This window comes from Schistocerca serialis, chromosome 4 (assembly GCF_023864345.2).
Source record: "Schistocerca serialis cubense isolate TAMUIC-IGC-003099 chromosome 4, iqSchSeri2.2, whole genome shotgun sequence".
Lineage (NCBI taxonomy): Eukaryota > Metazoa > Arthropoda > Insecta > Orthoptera > Acrididae > Schistocerca > Schistocerca serialis.
The window spans coordinates 660,416,809-660,435,061 of NC_064641.1; the positions used below are offsets into that span (position 1 = coordinate 660,416,809).

The 18,253-nt window shown below is 43.2% G+C and overlaps 1 protein-coding gene across 1 annotated transcript in view; it reads left to right on the plus strand.

Annotated features, from left to right (window-relative positions):
- The window catches only part of LOC126474671 (sialin-like), an 84,032-nt gene extending 66,747 nt beyond the window's left edge, over positions 1–17,285 (plus strand). The window contains exons 9-10 of the mRNA XM_050102150.1: positions 8,476–8,596; positions 17,125–17,285. Coding sequence (XP_049958107.1) covers positions 8,476–8,596; positions 17,125–17,204 — 201 coding nt within the window. The 3' untranslated portion in view covers positions 17,205–17,285. The remainder of the gene's footprint in view (positions 1–8,475; positions 8,597–17,124) is intronic.
- The last annotated feature ends 968 nt before the right edge of the window (positions 17,286–18,253 follow it).

Here is an 18,253-nt window from a genome sequence, read left to right on the forward strand (position 1 = left end):
CATCTAATTTCGGTCCCTTTTCCATTCAAAAATGGTGTGTGAAGTAATAAGATTGTTGATGCACCCCTACATTAACGCTAATACTTCAGATTTTGTAGTTGTGGCCATTTTGCAAGATATGTGTGGGAGGAAGTAAATGTCGCCTGACTGTTTCTAAAACTTATTTCCTCAGCTTTGTCACTGTAAACCTCTCTGTGGGACACAAGACCCCTCTTGTAGCATCTGCCACTGGAGTTTGTTTAGCACGTGTGTGCTCCACCGTGTTGGATCTTGTCTAGCTCTTCTATTAATATAACTTGGTAAGGGCCCGAAACTGACGAGCAAACCTCAAACAACGGTCAAACAAATGTTTTGTAAGCCCTTTCTTTCGTGGACTGATTACATTTCTTTAAGATTCTTCTAATGGAGCTTAACCTGTCATCAGATTTTTCCCAATTTGTGTTTTATGTGGTAATTTCACTTTACATCAGTACAGATGGTACTTCCTGGTATTTTACGGTTGCTACTGTTTTTATTGATTTTTCATCAATATTGTAATCTTACAGTATTGGATTTCTTGGCCGACTTATGAAATTTACACTACATTTACTTACATTCAGTGTGACATTGTTATCTCCTTATAGACAACTGCAAATCTGCCATTCGATTCATGGAACTTCCGGTGTTGTCCACTGTATCTTATGTATTGTCACAGCTACTTCGCGGTTCTGCCACAACCAGCTAGTCATGTAACACGATTTAATAAAGATATGCAACTACCTAACATCAGCCAACGGCCTTGCGCAGTGGTAACGCCAGTTTCCGTCAGATCACCAAAGTTTAGTGCTGTCAGACTGGGCTATCACTTGGAATGGTGATCCTCTGGTCTGCAGCTGGGTGCACTCAACACTTATCAGGCAAACTGAGGATTTACTTGACTGAGAAGTAGCGGCTCTGGTCAAGTAAACTGATATACGGCCGGGATAGCAGTGTGCTGACCACATGCTCCTCCATATCCGCATCCAGTGACGCCTGTGGGATGAGGATGACACTGCGGCCGGTCGGTACCATCGGGCCTTCATGGCCTGTTCGGGTGGAGTTTAGTTTAGCTTAACTACCTAACCTCAAACCATGACAACTGTGTTCAAGAAGATTACCAAGGAAATAAAGTGGTTGTAAATAATGATAAGGCAGTTGGAATAGACTGTTTAACATGCATGCGCTCCAGTTGTAGAGTGAAGAAAAATAAGAAAATTATTTGTCAACTGACAAGCCCAGGCATAAACAAAGATATCGATAATCACCTTATTGATTTTATAAAGTGTCCAGATATGCGAGTATGCGGAAGTCTTACATTTTCATTTGGTAAAGAACGTGGTATTACAAGACTGGAAGCTACAGCTTACAGCTACAGAATCGGTGGAGTGTCTCAACCTGTAGTAGTCTGTTTCAGTGTATGAGATGCTAACACATAGTATTTACAATATGTATTCTATCCCAATCACTTCTATGTGGTGTAAATTATTGAATAGCTTAACGAATAAATGTTGTGTTGTATTTTACAGTGCTCTGCAGTTTGTTCCAATAGGGACGAGACAAGTATTAAAAATGAGCTAATAATTTCTGAAATCATATCTGGAATAACAGCGATCATACACACATCATAAAAAGTTTTGCATCGTCCCGGTTTCCAGAACTCCTGAAGATGGAAGTTGGCTGAATATTTTAACACAGACACAGTCACTAAACCCACCCAAAGATGTAAACAACCATGCATGAGCAGCACCTGTTACACGGAGGGGGTCAGACAGCCGATCAGTTCCAGTCATTCCACCAGGAAGGAGGTACACGGCTCGTGTTGTCTGTAGTTCAACCATGACTAGACGGTTAATACCGCGGTTAGATCACGTCCACATTGTCACTTTGTGCCAGGAAGGGCTCTCAACAAACTAAGTGTCCAGGTGTGTCGGAGTGAACCAAAGCGATGTTGTTTGGACATGGAGGAGATAGAGAGAGGCAGGAACTGTCGACGACATGCCTCGCTCAGGCCGCCCAAGGGCTACTACTGCAGTGGATGACCATTACCTACGGATTATGGCTCGAAGGAACCCTGACAGCAACACTACAATGTTGAATAATGCTTTTCGTGCAGCCACAGGACGTCGTGTAACGATTCAAACAGTGTGCAATAGGCTGCATGATGCGCAATTTCATTCCCGACGTCCATGGTGAGGTCCATCTTTGCAACCACGACACCATGCAGAGCGGTAGAGACCGGCCCAACAACATGCCGAATGGACCGCTCAGGATTGGCATCACATACTCTTCACCGATGAGTGTCGCATGTGCCTTCAACCAGACAATCGTCGGAGACGTGTTTGGAGACAACCCGGTCAGTCTGAATGCCTTAGACACACTGTCCAGCGAGTGCAGCAAGGTGGAGGGTCCCTGCCGTTTCGGGGTGACATTATGTCAGGCCGACATACGCCGATGGTGGTCATGGAAGGCGCCCTAACGGATGTTCGATACGTGAATACCATCTTCTGAGCAATAGTGCAACCATATCGGCAGCATATTGGCGAGGCATTCGTCTTCATGGACGACAATTCGCTTCCCCATGGTGCACATCTTGTGAATAAGTTCCTTCAGGATAACGACATCGATCAACTAGAATGGCCAGCATGTTCTCCAGGCATGAACCCTATCATACATGCCTGGGATTGATTGAAAACGGCTGTTTATGGACGACGTGACCCACCAACAACTCTGAGGGATCTACGGCGAATCGCCATTGAGGAGTGGGACAATCTAGGCCAACAGTGCCTTGATGAACTTGTGGATAGTATGCAGGCAAGCATCGATGCAAGAGGACGTGCTACTGTGTATTAGAGGTAACGGTGCGTACAGCAATATGGACCACCACCTCTGAAGGTCTCACTGTATGGTGGTACAATATGCAATGTGTGGTTTTCATGAGCAATAAAAAGGGCGGAAATGATGTTTATGTTGATTTCTATTCCAGTTTTCTGTACAGGTTCCGGAACTCTCGGAACTGAGGTGATGCAAAACTTTTTTTTGATGTGTGTGTATTGACAGGCGGTCCTTAGCACGTACAGCAGCTCCATACAACAACTCTACACGTCACCAATGGAGATACATACTGGTCTGAGGAGCGTCTATCTATAACAGTTACTAAGTAATAAGCACCATTGCGAACTGGAGCGATTGTTTTTTGTTATACAGAAGTGCTACATTAAGGCTAGAGAAACATATTTTTCTCAGTCTAGGTCATTGTTCTGCGCAATACCATCAAATATAGATTTTTGCCGAATTAGAACTGGTGCCTGCGAATAACGTTAAGCCATAGAGCTTAAGAAAAGGAATAAATGTATCATAGAAACTTAAGCCATGCTCTATTTCAGAAATTACACCTTCAGGTACATTTTGTATGTTATGTGTATGCCGAGCTGAAATAACGAAAACTGGAGTATATGGCGAAGACAGTTACCACAGTGGAAAAACATGAACTGTTATTGGAAAGTAAGAGAAGCCATTGCAGAGGTGCAGTCAAGGTTTATAATTTACTTTAAACACAGTGTATGCCAAAATCTGCTGACAAGCGGAGAACTTACGATATTATCATTTGGTATAAATAGCAATGGAGTACTGAAAAAAATAATAGATTTAGGAAAGTTTATTTAATTAAAGGTAACACAAACACTCTGTTTATAAAGCTCCTTACCCATTTGGATCTGGTTAAAAAGATGGTTTCATTCAAGCTAAATGTGGTGGACTGAATACTGTGCATCTAGCAATAGAAAAGTGGCTGGCAGAGTTTAAAATTGACGGAATAAAAACGTATAAAAACCACTCATTTATTAAAATTGTAAACTTCTATAAAGAAATTCTGTAAAAACTTTGGGCGGAAGACGTGTACTGCACTAACAACAGTGTATGTAGGAAATAAAGGGGAAACTTAAAATTCACAAATGCTTTTAGCTATAAGAATTGCCATAAGGAACTGTGTTAATTGTGAAGGCCATGCAAGTGATAGTTTAAAGGAAAAAAATTATATGTATTAGAATTTCAGAACAAAATTTCCTTTCATTTATCAAGTTACTGGTGGGAGAAGGAACTGGATGATTTGGATGTAGATTTAAATTTTGAGTTAAAATTTCGCCAGATGATATGAAAACCACAGCATACAAACATATAAAGGGCATATTTGCTGTGTGTAAATATATTCCCTTCACTTTTATTTATATAAGCAAAAAAACCTTGTACTTGTATAATTACGAGCTTCTTTTAGCTCATGTGCTCCAGAAAAAGAGGTTTCTTTATCATTGATGAAAGTGTTATGTAGATTTTGGAAGTTTTCAATAGTGATGACGAAAATAATGTGCTATTGGATGAGGAGGATAAAATTTTTCTGGAAGAAGATATAAAAAATGGAAGTGAACATCAGTCATACAAGGCCCTGAAAAAGCCAATCAAACGGTGTTTCAAAATTGCTGCAGGTGTGATTTAGGAACGGATTATCTACGTGATGATGAAGATAATCTGTTACTAGATGTAGACGATAAAATGTTTCTAGAAGGATATATGGAAAATGGAAGTGAACATGTTGTCATAGAAAGTCCTGAAAAAGCCAGTCAAATGGGGTTTCGAAGTAAGGTGTAGATGAGATTAAGAAACAGGTTATCTACGTGAGTTTGATTTATACACTGGCAGAAAAACGGCAGGCTCTGAAGTAGGCCTCAGTGAGTCAGCAGTTCTACAACGGACAAAATTTATTCCTGAACTTGGTTCAAAAGTGGCTCTGAGCACTCCATCAGTCCCCTAGAACTTAGAACTACTTAAACCTAACTAACATAAAGACATCACACACATCCATGCCCGAGGCAGGATTCGAACCTGCGACCGTAGCGGTAGCGCGGTTCCAGACTGCAGCGGCTAGAACCGCTCGGCCACTCCGGCCGGCTCCTGAACTTGGATGTGAAGTTTATGTAGATATTTTTTAACTCTCCCGCTAGGCAGTATTACTTTGCTTTAGAAAGTGTGAGAAGGGGTGGAACAGCAAGCGCCAACCGTAGAAAGATCAATAAGTCATTCCCTACAGGCATTTAAATGAAAATAAGTAGTACATACTGTTTTAGTAGCATTGGACTGACAATCGTGAAGAGGATGTATAACAAGCCAGTTTATCTACTGACTAATTTTAATTCCCAAATACCATGTACGGCTGTGACGAGGCGTCAGTCTGGGTCTTCTGAAAATGTCAGTGTCCCTTCATGATAAGAAAGTACAACAAGTGAATTGGAGGGGTGAATCTCATGGATCGGAAGAAAGCGACTTACGAGACTGACAGAAAGGCAAAAATTAAGTATTATCTGAGAATTTTCTTCGCTCTTCTTGACATCGGTGGGAAAAATTCGTATGTAATACGTCCAAAATTGGCAGCAGAAGAAGGATTGAAATAACATTATCATCTTTAGAGTTTAGACAATACATTGCAAGAAGTCTAACTGGCAATTATTCAAGTCGAGAAAGGAATTTATCGACAGCTGCAAAAACCTCAAAAGATCTCAAACATGTTGTAATCCAAAGAGTCCAGACAACTGAATGATAAAATCAGACGCGAGGAAAAGAGGTGTGATTGTGTTCATTGCGCTTCAAAACATCTTGAAAATCACACTTACCATGAGTGAGCAGTGTGGTGTTAATTTATGCTTTGCTCCAAACAGAAGCTGTTTTTGTGGACTTACGTATCAATTAGACAACAACAGATACACGGGTTACGCAGTTCTCATATATATACAAATATGTCCCACAATTCTTTTTAGAAGTACAAACAAAAATGTCTGACACTATAATATACACTCCTGGAAATGGAAAAAAGAACACATTGACACCGGTGTGTCAGACCCACCATACTTGCTCCGGACACTGCGAGAGGGCTGTACAAGCAATGATCACACGCACGGCACAGCGGACACACCAGGAACCGCGGTGTTGGCCGTCGAATGGCGCTAGCTGCGCAGCATTTGTGCACCGCCGCCGTCAGTGTCAGCCAGTTTGCCGTGGCATACGGAGCTCCATCGCAGTCTTTAACACTGGTAGCATGCCGCGACAGCGTGGACGTGAACCGTATGTGCAGTTGACGGACTTTGAGCGAGGGCGTATAGTGGGCATGCGGGAGGCCGGGTGGACGTACCGCCGAATTGCTCAACACGTGGGGCGTGAGGTCTCCACAGTACATCGATGTTGTCGCCAGTGTTCGGCGGAAGGTGCACGTGCCCGTCGACCTGGGACCGGACCGCAGCGACGCACGGATGCACGCCAAGACCGTAGGATCCTACGCAGTGCCGTAGGGGACCGCACCGCCACTTCCCAGCAAATTAGGGACACTGTTGCTCCTGGGGTATCGGCGAGGACCATTCGCAACCGTCTCCATGAAGCTGGGCTACGGTCCCGCACACCGTTAGGCCGTCTTCCGCTCACGCCCCAACATCGTGCAGCCCGCCTCCAGTGGTGTCGCGACAGGCGTGAATGGAGGGACGAATGGAGACGTGTCGTCTTCAGCGATGGGAGTCGCTTCTGCCTTGGTGCCAATGATGGTCGTATGCGTGTTTGGCGCCGTGCAGGTGAGCGCCACAATCAGGACTGCATACGACCGAGGCACACAGGGCCAACACCCGGCATCATGGTGTGGGGAGCGATCTCCTACACTGGCCGTACACCACTGGTGATCGTCGAGGGGACACTGAATAGTGCACGGTACATCCAACCGTCATCGAACCCATCGTTCTACCATTCCTAGACCGGCAAGGGAACTTGCTGTTCCAACAGGACAATGCACGTCCGCATGTATCCCGTGCCACCCAACGTGCTCTAGAAGGTGTAAGTCAACTACCCTGGCCAGCAAGATCTCCGGATCTGTCCCCCATTGAGCATGTTTGGGACTGGATGAAGCGTCGTCTCACGCGGTCTGCACGTCCAGCACGAACGCTGGTCCAACTGAGGCGCCAGGTGGAAATGGCATGGCAAGCCGTTCCACAGGACTACATCCAGCATCTCTACGATCGTCTCCATGGGAGAATAGCAGCCTGCATTGCTGCGAAAGGTGGATATACACTGTACTAGTGCCGACATTGTGCATGCTCTGTTGCCTGTGTCTATGTGCCTGTGGTTCTGTCATTGTGATCATGTGATGTATCTGACCCCAGGAATGTGTCAATAAAGTTTCCCCTTCCTGGGACAATGAATTCACGGTGTTCTTATTTCAATTTCCAGGAGTGTATTTCTTTTATAAACCTTCCGGTTATCACAGAAGTGCATAAATTTCGAACACTAGCGCTTCAATTTTCTTCTGTGCCTGAAAGGTCTGATTAAAAATTTTCTATTTCTAAATTGTTCAGTGTTGCTTGCACGTCTCACAGTCTTCTCTCAAAGTCTAAAATGTTCACAATAATACGGCGTCATCACAAACAAAGCAACATTTACGTCAAGTATCGTAATGTTTTTTTTCACACACAAACGCACACATATATATGCATCAAAATTGGCATCTAAAACGGAACTGTGAACTCTAAAATTAAGTGCCCTAATGTTGTTTACATGGCTAAGCACATGCGACTAAAAAATAACATCCGAAACAGGTAGTTTAGCTTCCTGTTTAGGCCTAACTTAGGTGCTGTAGCAATAATAACCTGACCAAGATTATAAGTGCAGAAAATACCTGTTGGCTAATATAATACGCTAATCAGGTAAGCACAAGAACAAATAGGCAGTCTCAATTACTGCTAGCTACTGGAAAAATGTAATTAATTACTTTTTTACTTCTACACTTGGTCTGTGCAAGGTTTCTTATTTCGCCATTGCATTTCCACGATACTGTGTGTGACTGAAAGTCACATTTCCCACCGTCCCCTTTCCAAACTCATACGGGAATCAATAATTTGCGAATAGGTTGTTAACGGAAGAGGGACGCTGAATTACAAGCATGGGATATGTTGGAAATTTGGGTCGATCAGGGACCGTGTCTGGATGACCGAACCAGTCAAGATAACTGCTCATGAAAGCAACATATCTGGGTTCGAGTCCCTGTTGGGCACAAATTTTCGACTTTCGCCACTGCATTTCCACAATATCCTGTGTGACTGAATGTCACTAGTTTCCCACCCACCTTTTCCCTTTACTTTCTGTTCCTCTACTGCATATACAATTTATACAGCGGCCACTTCATCTCGACTCATGTCTGTTCTGTCGGACATGTCCATAGTGGGTAGCTTTAGTAACGGAGTGAAGTCGAAATCTTTTGCTGTGAAGAACATAAAAATTTCGAAGCTTATGAAAATACGCTAATTTTTATATCAGCATTTCTGTATGTTTAATTAGAATCATGACAAATTTGTTTTGTAATCTTTACATTGATGAATGTTCTGAATATGGTCGCTACTGGGTATCTGTGCTTACGTTCTTCTCGTATGTCAACAGCCGACACGGGCGACGTGGAACATGGTGTTCTACATGGCAGCGGCGGTGTTGGTAGCGGGATACGTCCTCTACGCCGTCTTCACCACCTCCGAGGAGCAGCCTTGGAACGTCCCACCCACAGGTGAGGGCTTGAGGCTGTTTTCTGCTGCCTCTGACAGAGCACCACTGTGCTGGCCTTCTTACTGCTCTGTTCCACTCTTTGCTGTGATGCCCCCTGAGGTCTTTCCGTGCATGAGGAGAGCTCCTACGACTACATGCTGAAAGCTTCAATTAGTCCCAAGTATGCTCAGTAGGGATCATTTGCTGACCACTTCTATTCTGTGGATTCCTGTGGCATAGAAGAATATGTTCACTAGGTGGACAAGGGGCGCTCGTGCATTGTCCTCTTGGAAGACAAACCAGCCGCCGAATTGTTGAGGTAGAAATGAGGAATATCATGGAGGATCCTGTCACAATACCTCACATACTTCAAATTACCCTCTACAGTGGGGAGAGGCGTCTGACATCTGTATACGATACTGACCTAAAACATAACTGATCCATCTACATGCTGAACACGTGGGTCTGTAAGCCTGAGACATGCAACGGCACCTGGTCGCCTCGACACTCTTCTACGACGATCATCATGCGCCAGAGAAATCGTGCACTCGTCGGCGAAGAGAATACACTTCCACTGACAGGTTGATTTCCAGGTGTTTTCTTCTTCGTGTTCCACGATGACAGGGGAGTTCATGATCTTATTTAGTGATGGATATCTAGAGCCCAAATTAATCGTGAACAGATGGCTGCGTATTTTGGGTCGACACAGGCCTCCTAGTTGTCTCCATCGGACACATCGCAGCCTATGAATATACTCCAGGGGATAGTAAAAAAATTGTAAGTACCTAGACTCCCCGGCATATTAACTGATGGCATTCTTGTTGGGTGTGCAACCTGATCATACGATCATCTAGATACAATATTTCCGCGGTCCATCTGGCCACCATCTTCAGGTGAGAACTTGTTTGCTAATCTCGCCCCGAATTGATTCATACCACATACGGCGGCCATTTTATACGCCGCAGAAGACCAACAGCAAATGTTTCTCGAGGTTCACCGATGATGCGTTAATAGTGTGGCCATATGGAACAGACGCCCTGTAAAATTGCCTCCATCATTTTAATTGTGTTCATCCCAGCAACAAGTTCGCGATTGAGATCGAAACGGATGGATATCTTCGTTTTCAGGCGTATTGGTCAACAGAAAGGCCGATGGTACTCTGTGACACAGTGTTCATCGAAAACCTATGCACACGCATCAGTATCTGCGTGAAACGAGTTGTCATCCATTGTACCAACGCACTGTACGGACGTTGGCAAAAAGGGCTTATTCCATCCCAGACGCAGAAAGTTTGGCGAAAGAGATGGAACACCTTCGAGTTCAAGCAGAATGGTTAGACAGACAAACAGATCTGTTGTGCTTTCGAGTCTGGATCTTTTTCGAAACCAGTAGATGAAACATGTAGATAGGTAGCTTTTCTACCACAGGCTGGGCGTATATCGTAAAAAATAGGAAGGATTTTAAAAAGATACAATATTATTACTGTATTTCGTGCGCTAGCCAAGATTAGAGCGCTCCATGGTGGTCATTGACTGGGCCTGTAGAATGTATTGATAGTGGTACCCGATAGCGATTTATCGTTTTTGTCCGGTTTTCACCACTGTAGCGCTGTATCTTCACTAGCGTTAGGGGTCAGCAGTAATGAATTCTGGCGCAGGCTTTGCTACTCTTTTACGGCGCAAAAACATACCACCGTTCATGGTATGAATCAGTTCCGGAGAAATTAGCAGACACTTGACCATGTGGACCGCAAACGTTTGTATTATCTGAGTGCAGATCCGACAAGATCATCTTGGCTGGTAGAGGCCTAATATAAAGGAGGTGAGTTTCTCTTTCTTTTCTTTGTTGATGGGTCACTCGTTTTCTTCAGTACACGTCTAACCTGAGTTTAGCTGTTCCCATTTTGGCGAAACATATCTTTAAGGTATTGAAGCTCAGTTCGAGGCTGTCTTTTGTCACAAATGGCACGTGCCTTGTGAACTAGACTTAATAGAACAGTGTACTGCTCCCCCAGATGATGACAGTTCGTTGCATGTAGGGCGGTGTGAGTCTTCTTTCTGTAGACTGCATGACCTAGGGTACCATCTGCTTTTCTTTTTATCAGAATGGCTAAGAATGGAAGTCCATTCTGTTGTAGCTCTAACATGAACTGTATGTTTTGATGGACGCTGTTCAGGTGGTTCAGGGACCCATTCAGGGTCCTCTGCTATGTTCCCGCACAACGAACGTGTCATCCGCAGAATCGAAAAAGAGCTTAGGTTGGAGCCGTGCAGTTTTTAGTGTGATGTCGAAGTGCCCACATTAGACTGTCAGTCCCAGGGGCAAGTGGCTCAACTTGTTCATGGAGTCAGCCACCGCTTAGGTTTGCATATCAAACGCCTGCGTAATCTCGACGCTTCACCGGAAGACGATCGAAACGCAGAATCTCAGTGCAGCCACTTGGATGGAAGGTGGAAAAGATTCCGTCAGTAGTAAACTTCGGGAAAGTTTACATTCACATATACTTTAATGTTCGAGGGGGTATGTGACATAAAGCAGCCGGTGGTGAAACTGTCTAATAGCGGACAACGTATCCAAGCACGTATGAAAATAGAGGGCCACTGTTATATAAATTAAAAGAGAAATGTATATGATGGATACATGTTTGATACGAGATAGTTTCCGCCGTTTAAGTACTAATGAACTTACTAGTATGTACACACGTACATTAGTGTGCTCCGTTATGGAAGTTGTAAGCTGCTTCATTTCAACGTATAAAGAAGTTTCCTTGTTTATAGTTCCATCCATTTCATAAAGCTATAGCTTTCAGTGTCGGCTGAGCTGTCCATCTTGAGGCGGATGCTAGAGATTCGTGTTGTATACGGTTTCCACACAATATACAAGTATTTCCTAGTCTTTTATAAAACGTTAAGTTAAACGTCCATCATCTCTTTCTTTGTCATTCTATTTCAGCGTATCTATTAACCAAGAAAAATAAGCAGTTTTTTTTTATTGGGTCTGCCCGAGCGGTGACCTCAGCAGAAAAATATGTAAGGACTATACACTGAGGTGACAAAAGTCATGGGGTACCTCCTAATATCGTGTCGGGCCGCCTTTTCCCCTGCGTAGAGCAGCAAATCGACGTGGCATGCAATCAACAAGTCGTTGGAAGTCCCCTGCAGAAATATTGAGCCATGCTACCTCTATAGCCGCCCAGAATTGTGAAAGTGTTTCCGGTGCAGCGTATTGCGCACGAACTGACTTCTCTATTATGTCCCATAAATGTTCGACTGGATCCATTTCGGGCGATCTGGGTGACCACATCATTCGCTCGAATTGTCCAGAATGTAATCAATCACGAACCATTCTGGTCCAGTGACGTGGCTCGTTGCCCTCCATAAAAATTCCGTCGTTGTTTGGGAACATGAAATTCATAAATGGCTTCAAACGGTCTCCATGTAGCCGATCATAACCATTTTTCAGTCTATGATCGGTTCAGCTGGACCGAATAACCCACTCCATTTCACGTAAGCACGGCCCACACCATCTTGCACAGTGCCTTGTTGACAACTTGGGTCCCTGGCTTCATGAGGTCTGCGCCACTCTCGAATCCTACCATTAGTTCTTACCAACTCCAATGGGGACTCATATGACCAGGCCATGCTTTTCCAGTCGTCTAGGGTCCAACCGATGTGGTCATGAGCCCAGGAGAGGCGATGTTGTTCTGTCAGCAAAGGCACTCGTGTCGGTCGTCTGCTCCCGTAGTCCATTAACGCCTCATGCCACCGCGCTGTCCTAACGAATACGTTCGTCGTACAGCCCACATTGATATCTGCGGTTATTTCACGCAGTGTCAGTTGTCTGTTATTACTGACGACTCTACGCAAACGCCGCTGCTCTCCGTCGTTAACTAAAGGCCGTCGACCACTGCGTTGTCCGTGGTAAGAGGTAATGCCTGATATTTGGTACTCTTGGCATGCTCTGACAATGTGGATATCGGAAAAGTGAATTCCCCAACGATTTCCAAAAGGGAATGTCCCATGCGTCTAGCTCAAACTACTATTCCGCGTTAAAATTCTATTAATTTCCGTAGTGCGGTCGGAGTACAAATGACATCTCTGTCAATGCACTGCCCTTTTATCCCGTATATATGCGATACTCCGCCATCTGTAAATGTCCATATAGCTGTTCCATGACTTTTGTCACCTCAGTTTAGTTAATGTACTGGTATATCTGTCTGTTTTCGAGAAAGAAGTATGTGCTGTGAAAGACTTGTCAACCAGAGAACTGTAGAGAACAAAAAAAAAAAAAAAAAAAAAAAGAATAGAATCGAAATGAAAAGTATGAGTGGTATATGCTGGAAAAATAAACTGATCCAAGACAGAGAAGAGTGTGAGTGATATTCCTACTAGGGCACGTGTGCTGCTATGTATTATAGCTCCTCAGTCATGCACCACCTGGTAATGAACTGCTATACAACAAAAGTCCATCTGCTAATGTTCTTTCTATCTCAGAGTAATAGCTAACGTATACAAAAGAGACCTTGGGATGATTATTAATTGATGGGCTTACTGACCGTTGCTTTTCGAACTTAAAGTGTAATGAAAACACATTAATTATTTTGTGCATGTTGTGTAAAGGATGTATACAATCGACTTAGCTGTGCTCGAGAATAAGATAAATTTTATAATTATTAGAGGAATGGTGTGGGTTCCTGTAGTCATGTCCTAGTTCATGAACCACGGGCAACGTATGAGTGGCCAAGTAAGTGGTCCCGACAGTCGGGATACCAGTTACCTTGGAATAAGGCTGGGCATCTCGGACATATTCTGAGTCGTGGTCACCTTTATGCTCATACGGCAAAGACTGCCAAATTCACCGGTTAGTCAACTGGTTCAAATGGCTCTGAGCACTATGGGACTCAACTGCTGTGGTCATCAGTCCTCTAGAACTTAGAACTACTTAAACCTAACTAACCTAAGGACATCACACACATCCATGCCCGAGGCAGGATTCGAACCTGCGACCGTAGCAGTCGCACGGTTCCGGACTGCGCACCTAGAACCGCGAGACCACCGCGGCCGGCACCGGTTAGTCCCCCAGCCGTTAGGGGTAAAACCCAATGGGACCCGGGGCAAGTAAGGCTAGCAACCTGCTTCCCTGGTACTTTAAATATGATGCTGGCAACAATCAGAGCAAAATGCCTCGGACCTTTGGAGGTGACGGAGTTCCACCTCTAACTGACAAACCAGGGACTCCTAAGACTTGGCAAACAAATGGTAATGAGATGGGGAGCTATTAATATCAGTGGGGGCTACTCTGGGAAGAAGGTAGAGCTGGCAGAGGCTGCAAGTAAGATGGGGCTGGACGTTTTAGCTGTTAGTGACATTCGGGTAAGGGGTGTGAAAGAAGAGGAAGTGGGAGAATACAAGGTCTACCTGCCAGGAGTCAAAGCAGGAATAGCACAATGGGGTGCAGGGCTTTACATCAGGAAAGAAATGGAACCCAGCGTAGTTGCAATAAGGAATGTAAACGAACGACTGATGTGGATAGATTTGACAGTGTCTAGCAAGAAAATTAGGATTGTGTCAGTATATTCGCATTGTGAAGGGACAGATCAAGATAAGATGGATAGTTTTTATGAGGCACTCAGTGATGTAGTTGTTAGAGTAAAGGACAAGGACAGTGTTCTGCTCATGGGTGACTTTAACGCTAGGATTGGAAATCGAACAGAAGGGTATGAAAAGGTTATGGGTAAATTTGGAGAGGATATGGAGGCCAACAGGAACGGACAACAACTCTTGGATTTCTGTGCCAGTGTGCGCTTAGTAATCACAAACTCCTTTTTTAAACATAATAACATTCACCGGTATACTTGGGAAGGCAGGGGAACCAGATCTGTCACTGACTATATAATAACAGATCAGGAATTCAGGAAGGCTGTGAGGGACACACGTGTATTCAGGGGATTCTTTGATGACACTGATCATTACTTAATCTGCAGTGAAATTGGGATTGTGAGGCCGAAAGTGCAGGAGGTCAGGTCCATATGTAGGAGGATAAGAGTGGAGAAACTTCAGGATAAGGAAATCAGGCACAAGTACATAACAGCGATCTCAGAAAGGTACCAGTTAGTTGAATGTAGTCAATTACAGTCATTGGAAAAGGAATGGACAAGGTACAGGGACACAGTACTAGAAGTGGCTAAAGAATGTCTTGGAACAGTAGTGTGTAAAAGTAGGATGAAGCAAACAGCTTGGTGGAATGACACAGTCAAGGCAGCCTGTAAAAGGAAAAAGAAGGCGTATCAAAAATGACTACATACTAGAACTCAGGTAGACAGAGAAAGTTATATTGAAGAAAGAAAAAAAGCCAAACAGATAATTGCAGCATCCAAGAAGAAATCTTGGGAAGACTTTGGAAACAGGTTGGAAACTATGGGTCAAGTTGCTGGAAAACCATTCTGGAGTGTAATTAGCCGTCTTCGAAAGGGAGGTAAGAAGGAAATGACAAGTTTTTTGGACAGGTCAGGAAAACTGCTGGTGAATCCTGTGGATGCCTTCGGCAGATGGAGGGAATATTTTGAAGAGTTGCTCAATGTAGGTGAAAATGCGATCAGTAATGTTTCAGATTTCGAGGTAAAATGGGATAGGAATGATGATAGAAATAGGATCACATTTGAGGAAGTGGAGAAAATGGTCAATAGATTGCAGTGCAATAAAGCAGGTGGGGTGGATGAAATTAAGTCGGAACTCATCAAATACAGTGGAATGTCAGGTCTTAAATGGCTACACAGGATAATTGAAATGGCCTGGGAGTCGGGACAGGTTCCATCAGACTGGACAAAAGCAGTAATCATACCAATCTTTAAACATGGAAACAGAAAAGATTGTAACAACTACAGAGGTATCTCTTTAATCAGCGTTGTGGGTAAAATCTTCTCAGGTTTTGTTGAAAGGAAACTGCGAGTATTAGTTGAGGACCAATTGGATGAAAATCAGTGTGGGTTTAGGCCTCTTAGAGGTTGTCAGGACCAGATCTTTAGCTTACGGTAAATAATGGAGAAGTGCATTGAGTGGAATAGGAAATTGTATGTACGCTTTATAGATCTAGAAAAGGCATATGACCGGGCTCCTAGGGGGAAGTTATTGTCTGTTCTACGAGATTATGGAATAGGAGGCAAACTTTTGCAAGCAATTAAAGGTCTTTACATGGATAGTCAGGCAGCAGTTAGAGTTGACGGTAAATTGAGTTCATGGTTCAGAGTAGTTTCAGGGGTAAGACAAGGCTGCAACCTGTCTCCACTGTTGTTCATATTATTTATGGACCATATGTTGAAAACAATAGACTGGCTGGGTGAGATTAAGATATGTGAACACAAAATAAGCAGTCTTGCATATGCAGATGACTTAGTTGTGATGGCAGATTCGATTGAAAGTTTGAAAATTAATGTTTCAGAGCTAGATCGGAAATGTAAGGACTATGGTATGAAGATTAGCATCTCCAAAACGAAAGTAATGTCAGTGGGAAAGAAATATAAACGGATTGAGTGCCAAATAGGAGGAACAAAGTTAGAACAAGTGGACGATTTCAAGTACTTAGGATGCATATTCTCACAGGATGGCAACATAGTGAAAGAACTGGAAGCGAGGTGTAGCAAAGCTAATGCAGTGAGCGCTCAGCTACGATCTACTCTCTTCTGCAAGAAGGAAGTCAGTACCAAGACTAAGTTATCTGTGCACCGTTCAATCTTTCGACCAACTTTGTTGTATGGGAGCGAAAGCTGGGTGGATTCAGGTTACCTTATCAACAAGGTTGAGGTTACGGATATGAAAGTAGCTAGGATGATTGCAGGTACTAGTAGATGGGAACAATGGCAGGAGGGTGTCCACAATGAGGAAATCAAAGGAATACTGGGAATGAACTCTATAGATGTAGCAGTCAGAGCGAACAGGCTTAGATGGTGGGGTCATGTTACACGCATGGGAGAAGCAAGGTTACCCAAGAGACTCATGGATTCGGCAGTAGAGGGTAGGAGGAGTCGGGGCAGACCAAGGAGAAGGTACCTAGATTCAGTTAAGAATGATTTTGAAGTAATAGGTTTAACATCAGAAGAGGCACCAATGTTAGCACTGAATAGGGGATCATGGAGGAATTTTATAAGGGGGGCTATGCTCCAGACTAAACGCTGAAAGGCAAAATCAGTCTTAAATGATGATGATGATAGAGGAATTATATTTTGATTATGTTTCTACAGCTCATACATCTTTTATTTTATTTTATAGTAACTAGAAATGTCGCTCTAAGTGCAACTTTTACAGCCAATTAATGTAATTAATATAAATTAACTTCTGAAGTGGATTAGAATAGTAAATCAATAACCATATAAATTGATGTACAGGATGGCTCTAAGATATTTATTAAGGGGTATATTTAATTTATTCCCTTACAGGTTGGATGCCACAGTAATGTTGCAGCGCACTTACAACACTATATCTCCAATTAACTGTGAACATCTTTTATTTAGTAAAAACAGTAATTTCTGTACTCAGATACCTATTGTTGTTCCAGAAAACGGATTCTCAGTGAAGAACGACAAGGGCATCGTAAATACCACCTTTCACGGGGACGACTCTCAACGCAACAGCTGAAAGTTTACTACACCAGCATACTTTGCAGCCCATCTGCCTCAATCTTAGATGTTCTTATTTATTGTAATTTCACCGCCTATCTTTCTCTAACAGCTGGTGCTGACGCTAAACGTGTCATGTTACTGAAATTAAATGTCAAAATCGAAATAAATGTCACTTTTTGCTCTCTATTTATTTCTTTATGACAGCCAGTTTGTACCGAGTCTTAGAAGGTTTCTACAGCGTGTCTTTGCTATAAAGACGCTTAACTCTCTGTGAGACAAGCATTTTGCTGACGGGCTAAGCTAGGGTAAGCACATAATCAGGAGTGTCCACAAAGTAAAGTCTAATCACGTATTTTTATTGAAACGAATATATGCTGATCAAAATAATGAAAGGATAAAAACCATTCTCGGTATCCAGAAACATACCCAACATACAAAACTGCAGATGCTTTCGTGTCCACTTCTTGTCCTGTCGTCTGTTCGCTTCTGTCTTGGGATCTTTGGCCGACGTTCGTTTGGCGTTTTTACAGCGTTTCTGCAGCAATGGTGGGTGAAGCATTTTCAGTGCCAGTAGTACAAGCTGTTGGGCCCTCAGGATTAAAGGGTAGAATCGTCTGATTGACTTTCACATTTATTGATGACATGCATAAATAGCATCGCACAGATACAGATTTGACTTTATAAGATCAACCACCCACTACCACCGGATTCATAGACAGAATATTTCGAAGATAAAATATTAACTGAGCAATAAATTATTAATAAAGGCTCAGATTTAAATTCTTTTTGCATCATAATAAAAAAAATAACAGCATGAAAAAGTGCCTGTGCCAGGCAACTTCCGAAATATACTGCCTAAAAGATCAAATATTTGTTATAAATACCATAACAATAAGAGCAGTAGCTTCAGTTTTGATTGATTATGGGTGTTTGCCTTCTTAATACTGCCATAAACATGACCTTTGTACATAAACCTCAGCCCGCATATGCACATACAAGGCACAAGAAATATCACAGAAACTAACCTGAAACATAACTAGCAATAAATAAACCAAAAGCTGTATT